The sequence below is a fragment of the Hesperophylax consimilis genome, chromosome 26 (assembly GCF_061612785.1).
Source record: "Hesperophylax consimilis isolate HC1 chromosome 26, BYU_Hcon_1.0, whole genome shotgun sequence".
NCBI lineage: Eukaryota > Metazoa > Arthropoda > Insecta > Trichoptera > Limnephilidae > Hesperophylax > Hesperophylax consimilis.
In genome coordinates this window covers 16,126,563-16,133,677 of record NC_142861.1, presented here as the reverse complement: position 1 = coordinate 16,133,677, position 7,115 = coordinate 16,126,563, and the positions used below count along the sequence as shown (strand labels likewise).

The window sequence follows — 7,115 nt, the reverse complement described above, 5'->3', positions numbered from 1 at the left end:
TGTAGAACTCCATTTTATTTTTTATTTTTTATATATTCAATAATATTGTTATTGGGTTTATAAAAACAGTTTATTTTTAAACAAGTTCTGCTGTGTAATTATTATTACGCGTGACAGCTGTTTCGCCCTCTGAAGGCATTATCAAACTGTCGAAGGCATTATCAAGCTGATTTTATTATTAACAGTGTTGGTCCAATTAATAAAGATATCTAATTGACGGTTGGTGCCTTTCCAACATATTCAGATATCGTCTACATATCTGACATAGTATATTATATATTTAGCTAAGGGAGACTTAAGAATAATATTTTCAATATGATCCATAAATATCTCCGCTAGAAGTGGGCTTAAAGGGGATCCCATGGGAAGTCCGTCCAATTGCTCAAAATATGTATCATTAAAAAGAAAATAATTTGTTTGTATGCAAATTTTTATGAGCTGGAATAACTCTTTTCTTATTATTGGGTTGACATTAGATTTTTCTAGGATATTTTCAATTATTTTAAGGCATTCTTTAATGGGAATGCTAGGAATTTTTACAGAACCTGTAATTTCATCGTAACCACTATTTATTTGTACGACTTTAATAAAAACATCAAAATGCACAGGGTCAAACGCTAAATCAAAGGTTGAAATTGAAGGTATGTTCGTTACCAGTTTAGTACAATATGGACATGAGTTTTTACGGTCATGCACTCGTGCTCATTTACTAGTAGAAATAGTGCTTCGAGTTGTAGTCGATGACACTTCGATTGCCTCCTGCTTCTCTAAATGATGTTGCTCATCATCGGCGTTGGAAATTTTCATATCTAAAAAGTAACAATACATTATTTAGCTTTCTTTAAACTTAATTAGTAAAACCTCAAATTATAAGAAAGCAGTCATTGTTGAATGAAACACTAGTATATATTGAATTATTTCGCGGATAAGCGATAAGCCGCCATAGCTCAGTGGTCAGAGCTGTCGACCGGAAATCGAGGGGACACGGGTTCGAGTCCCGTTGGCGTTATGTAAATCTCAATTATTTGTACCTATATTTTGTTAACTCGGATATTTTCTTATATTATTTTGTATAACATATATTTATCATATAAGATATAAGATCTGTATAATTAAAAAAATATATAAATAAATAAAGATGTACATTATTATCTGTAAAAGCCCTATGGGCGTTTAAATAAATAAATAAAGTATCTTTTATCAGGAGATTTTTCAATGTGGATGAGTGTTTCAGGCGAATAATTATTGCTTTTAAAATAATTATAATTAAATTAAATTATTTAATTAAATGAAGACAATATTAGCATCACTCAATCTAAAATCTGAAACAGAAAAGATACGGTCACATCTGGGACTCGCACCGGACCTTCGGCTTTCTGGGCCGCACCTCTGACCATATAATAATCAAATTATATGTTACGTATTGATTGTTTCAAGAGTATTAAACATGTTTTCTGTAGATACCTGATTCTATCGAAGAAGTAACGTTGTTCGGTTTGTATAGTGAATCATCTTCGGACGTCGGCGGACTCCTTTCTAACATTACTTCAGTTTTGGTTTCTAAAATAAAGCATAATATATTATATATTTATTGTTATTAAGTTTAATTTGTAGAACTCCATTTTATTTTTTATTTTTTATATATTCAATAATATTGTTATTGGGTTTATAAAAACAGTTTATTTTTAAACAAGTTCTGCTGTGTAATTATTATTACGCGTGACAGCTGTTTCGCCCTCTGAAGGCATTATCAAACTGTCGAAGGCATTATCAAACTGATAATGCCTTCAGAGGGCGAAACAGCTGTCACGCGTAATAATAATTACACAGCAGAACTTGTTTAAAAATAAACTGTTTTTATAAACCCAATAACAATATTATTGAATATATAAAAAATAAAAAATATATTATATATTTATCCAATAATAATATCTCAATGTAGTAAGTAAGTCATGTGCACAAATATGAAACCTAACCTAATATAATAACAAAACAACAGACTAATTAAGCATTTGCAACGGAATATTTAATTAGCAGCATTTCTGATATTACCTATAACAATTTACTATAAGCTAAGGTAGCTCTGTAATATTTCAGATTATTATCAGTGAATATTACCTGAATCTGAGGAAGTTTCATGGTTAATTTCTTCGCCCAGTATGCTCTGCATATTGCTGATGATTAAACTTTGTCCTTTGGAAATTAGCGAAAAGGGTGAAGACGAGATCATGTCGTCAGTACTGTTTATTGATGTACGTAAATCACTGGTTCTTGGAACATCTATAAAATATCAAGAACAAACACATTGAAACATACATATATGTACCTGCAGTTTTCTGTTTTTGCAAATTTTATTTCCACAAAGGAATTTGTTTAATTTGAATATGAACAAATTAATGGGTGATTATCCGACGTGTAAAACTTCGTTTTAACTTAATTATTTTAAGAAACAACTGTTTGAAAACAAAACATGCTTTTAAATGCATATTTTAGTATAGGAATATGGCTTTAGTTTGATTTGACATTTTTACCACAAGTTGTTAGGTTAGCTTTTTTGAATTTTGTTAATACATAATATATATCTATTATTCAAAATAATTTTACTGCTTGGGTTCTCAAAAAAGAAAGAAAAAAATCATGACCTATATAATAAAATACGGTAATTATTCTGTACTCATTTGATAAGCATAGATTAAAATTGTTAATATTATATTTATTATATTAATTCTATATTTTACAATTAAGGTTATTACCTATTTAGAAATATGTAATAGCTTACCGTATTTAAAATCCATTTCGCAAAGCTGAAAGATTTTATTAAATCTCCTTCGTAATAAAGCTAATAAAACGCAAAAACAAATCAACCTGTCAACTGATTCGTGATATACGAACATTGAATAACGGTAATATTTAATATTATCTGTTAGCCAGTTACAAGTCATTAAGTGTTTCAGAAAACTAACCTGAAGCTAGCTTCAAATGGACCAATACAAACAAACCAGCCTTGTGCTAGCAAACAACATCATTCAATAATGGGCTTTAAATAATATAACTTTAGAGGTTAATTTTGCATACAATTCTTGAGCCTTATAGTTCCTTTCGAATATTGTTTAGACCAATACGCAATGTCGTACGATAATAAGCTCTAAATAATATTACTTTAGAGGCTATTTTTGCATACAATTGTTAAAACATTTAATTACTTTAGAAAATTATTTGTACACCTGCGTTTGACACAAATAACGATGGCAACGTCGCTTTTTGAGATCAATGAAGTTAGTTTAACATACGATAGAAATAATTAACAAAGTCAGGTTGAATATCTGAGATAAAATCGCATATAGGAGCATATCTAATGCTCACGAAAATCGCACTTGTCACATCAAATTGAGTTGAAAATGCCACTGATCTCGTCTCGCCGAGACGATTAAAATGGCATTTAAATCTCAATTTGTCGATGATCAAGTAAGTGCTCAATGATCAAGTAAGTCGAAATGATCCAATAGTTCCGGTTATTTGCAGACGCTAAGATGTACAAAGTGCCGTATCATAAACCTATATATATATATATATATATATATATATATGCATGCATATATATATATATATATATATATATATGCATGCATGCATATATATGCATGCATGTATGTTTATATGGGTGTAAATATTTTTTTTTCCTTTTTTCTTTAAATAACAATGTACAATAACCATTTAAAAAAATAATAATTTAAAATCTCAACTTACACTTATATAAGAAAATTTAACCAATACACATAAATACATGTACCATTTAATCAAAACCACGCAAACACCTCAGCACAGGTTCTCCTAGTGAGGTGTTCACGAAACATATAACATTACCCACCACAGTGTCACCTACTCAAACCTACCTCACACCCAGCATAAAACACCAAATTAACAACAGTTCTAAATTTATGTATTATATACAAATGTAAATATTTGGTAGACACTGTAATGTATGTATAGAAATAAATAAATAAATAAATTAGGAAACATTTTGATGAGTTCTGTATCCTTTTAAACTCGTTATCTTTCCAAATTGATTTTATATCTCTTACCGAAACGCAAATGCGCGAATGTATCCCTTTCAGCCTACCAAACTATATTTCTTTTTCAATTCCAGCTAGACACACCTCTCATGATGGCATTACCATATTTTATAATGTACACTCTATATCTAATATTAACATTGTCAGCCCAAATTTCAAATATTCAAATGCTGTCCATGCAACCTTTACCTCTCAAGGAAAAAAGTATTCTATTTTGTCAGCATACCGCTCTCCCTCATTATCCACAAATTTGTTCATACACGAAATTAAAACTTTTATTGACGAACATAGCTCAAATCAATTTGATTTTTCATTTTTAATGGGAGACATTAATATAAATATACAAAACGCAATACTAAATCCATCTGCAAACGAATACTTAAACTTACTGTACACCAAAGGTTACCTATCTTACCTGAACAGTACTACTAGGCCCAATCATCCTAATGATTCATGTCTTGATCACATATTTCTGAAAGCAAAAAAAAAATACCCAAATAGATCTGCTACCTTAAAAATTGACATTACAGACCACTATCCCACCTTCTACGGTCATTGCGATATAAATTCTCCCAGAAACATCGATCCCAATAACCAGCAGGAAATAAAAACAAAAATTAATTACCTATCACTAGACATATCACTAACAACCGAAACATGGGATTCGGTGCTTTCTAATAACGACCCTAATCTGTCTCTAAATAACTTTTATGAAATTATTCAAAACCACATTGAAAAATGTTATGAACAAAGAAAACCACCTAAAAGTAAACATAGACACATAAAACCATGGATCACACGTGGTCTAATAATATCAATACATCATAGAAATAAACTGTTCAAATCTTACAAAACTTACGAAAACCATTGCATAACCAACAATGAAACACAAAATTACAGCAAAAGGAACCATTATATTATATATAGAAATTACCTTAATACTCTTATAAAAAAATGCAAACAACAGTACTATTCTGAACAACTCCAAAAAGCACAAAACGACTCACGAAAAACATGGAACATCATAAATGAGATCTCAAACAGGAAACAAAAGGATCACAAAATTCCCCAAAAAATTGTAACCGAACATAATATAATCTTAGAGAATGCTGAAGATATTGCAAACAATTTCAATCACTTTTTCACAAACATTGCATCTACCCTAATAGACAATAACCCTTCTCTTAGCTTACACTCTCAGAATGTATTCTCAGACTATTTAGAGACTAAAAATTCTACCTCTGAACTATCTGAATTCATGGAAATTACAGAAGTTGAAATCTCAAACCATATTGATAACATAAGCGTTAGGTCTGCAAATGGTCCTGATAACTTAAGTAATGCTACAATTAAATCCATAAAACAACATATAATCAAACCACTACATCATATATTTAACGCATGTATCAGTAAGAGTATTTTCCCGGATTTATTTAAACTTGCGAATATCATTCCAATACACAAATCAGGACCTCGATGTAAAACAGACAACTACAGACCAATCACCTTAACTTCTCAATTGTCCAAGATATTAGAAAAATGTATAAAAAAACGAATCATCGATTTTCTGGAATCTCATGCACTCCTATCAGCTAACCAATATGGCTTTAGAACCAAACTCGGCACTGACGATGCTATATTTAATTTAACCAATAGAATTTATTCTAACCTAGACTCAAATATTAAAACCCTAACGATTTTTTTAGATTTGAAGAAAGCCTTTGACACAGTCAACCATAGTACTCTCTTAAATAAAATATCCAACATTGGAATTAAAAATAAATGTCTCATGCTTTTACAAAATTACATTTCGAATCGACAACAATGTACAAAAATTGGAATGTGTTTGAGCAATTTTGATACAGTAAAACACGGTGTTCCACAAGGGACTGTATTAGGGCCGCTACTCTTTTTAATCTATATAAATGATTTATGTAGCATTGTTATACCTGGTAATATTTTCTCATTTGCTGACGATACTGCAATAACAGTCCAAGGAAATACATGGGAAGACACAACTAATAAGGCTAACAAATGTATTACTATTGTCAAAGAGTGGCTAGATAGAAACCTTTTTACTTTAAATTATGAAAAAACTCTCTGTATTCCTTTCTATAACACACTGAAGTCAGCTCCCAAAACTAATCTTAATTTAAGATTTCATAATGTAAATTGTAACCCTACCGCATGCTCAAACTGTAAAGAGATGAAATCAGGAAAAAATATTAAGTACTTAGGTGTAACCATAGATTCTCAACTAAAATGGACCAGCCATATAGAAAAAAACTGTTAACAAACTGAGATATTTAAATTATATTTTTAAAAGAATGTGTAATATAGTTAATATAAAAACCATAAAATTAGTTTATGATGCACTAGTTCATTCATCTATTTCCTATGGAATAATTGGTTGGGGAGGAAGTTACAATAATCATCTCAAACCATTAGAAATTGCCCAAAAATCAATAATTAAGATTATGTACCAGAAAAGTAAATCTTATCCCTCCAAACAATTGTTTAGTGAAACCGATATTTTGGACCTTAGACAAACCTATAGTTTTCAATGTCTTAAATTTATCTACAAGCACCCAAACAATTTTATTAAAAACTCTAATCGTTCCAGTCGAAGATGTGGCGCCTGTGAGTATGTTGTACCCCACTGTAAAACTAGACAGGCCCAGAGACACATTAGTTTTATTGCTCCAAAAATCTATAATTCAGTATGTTCAACCCTTAAAGAGACCACTCGTCAAAATCTTCATTCATATAAAAAATATATCAAAACTTGGCTCAAAACAGCCAAAATAGATATTTTTTTCTTACAAGTTATTAACAAAGCCATTAATTATACTTACAATTAATTAGCTTTAAGAGAAAAAAATATAAATTTGTGATAATATTTTCCTGTAAACAGAATACGGTTAGTTTTATTGTTTTTTTCTAGAGGTTTTTTTAATTTAAGTTTAATGTTTAAAATAAATAAATAATTTCAGTAAAAAAGTTTTTTATTATTAGTTCATTAACCACACATTAAAATAATTC

At 29.9% G+C, this 7,115-nt stretch overlaps 1 protein-coding gene across 2 annotated transcripts; it reads right to left on the bottom strand.

Moving 5' to 3' along the window:
- Positions 1-614: 614 nt before the first annotated feature.
- On the bottom strand, positions 615-3,292 carry LOC149411191 (uncharacterized). Of its 2 annotated transcripts, XM_089647385.1 has the most exons (4): positions 2,780-3,292; positions 2,119-2,280; positions 1,465-1,560; positions 615-809 (listed from the first exon to the last, which is right to left on the bottom strand). In XM_089647385.1, the coding sequence occupies exons 1-4, from the start codon at positions 2,940-2,942 to the stop codon at positions 703-705; spliced, it is 528 nt and encodes a 175-aa protein (XP_089503511.1). In that variant the 5' UTR covers positions 2,943-3,292; the 3' UTR covers positions 615-702. The 2 variants fall into 2 exon arrangements, with proteins under 2 accessions (XP_089503511.1, XP_089503513.1); XM_089647387.1 differs by lacking the exon at positions 2,780-3,292 and having other exon boundaries at positions 2,119-2,407.
- Positions 3,293-7,115: the final 3,823 nt, after the last annotated feature.

Excerpts from the sequence above, each read along its gene's own strand:
- LOC149411191 (XM_089647385.1), bottom strand. The coding sequence starts at position 2,942 with ATGACTTGTAACTGGCTAACAGATAATATTAAATATTACCGTTATTCA. Across the intron at positions 2,281-2,779 it reads CGAAATGGATTTTAAATACG|ATGTTCCAAGAACCAGTGAT; the intron begins GTAAGCTATTAC and ends GATATTTTATAG. Across the intron at positions 1,561-2,118 it reads TGAAACTTCCTCAGATTCAG|AAACCAAAACTGAAGTAATG; the intron begins GTAATATTCACT and ends GCTTTATTTTAG.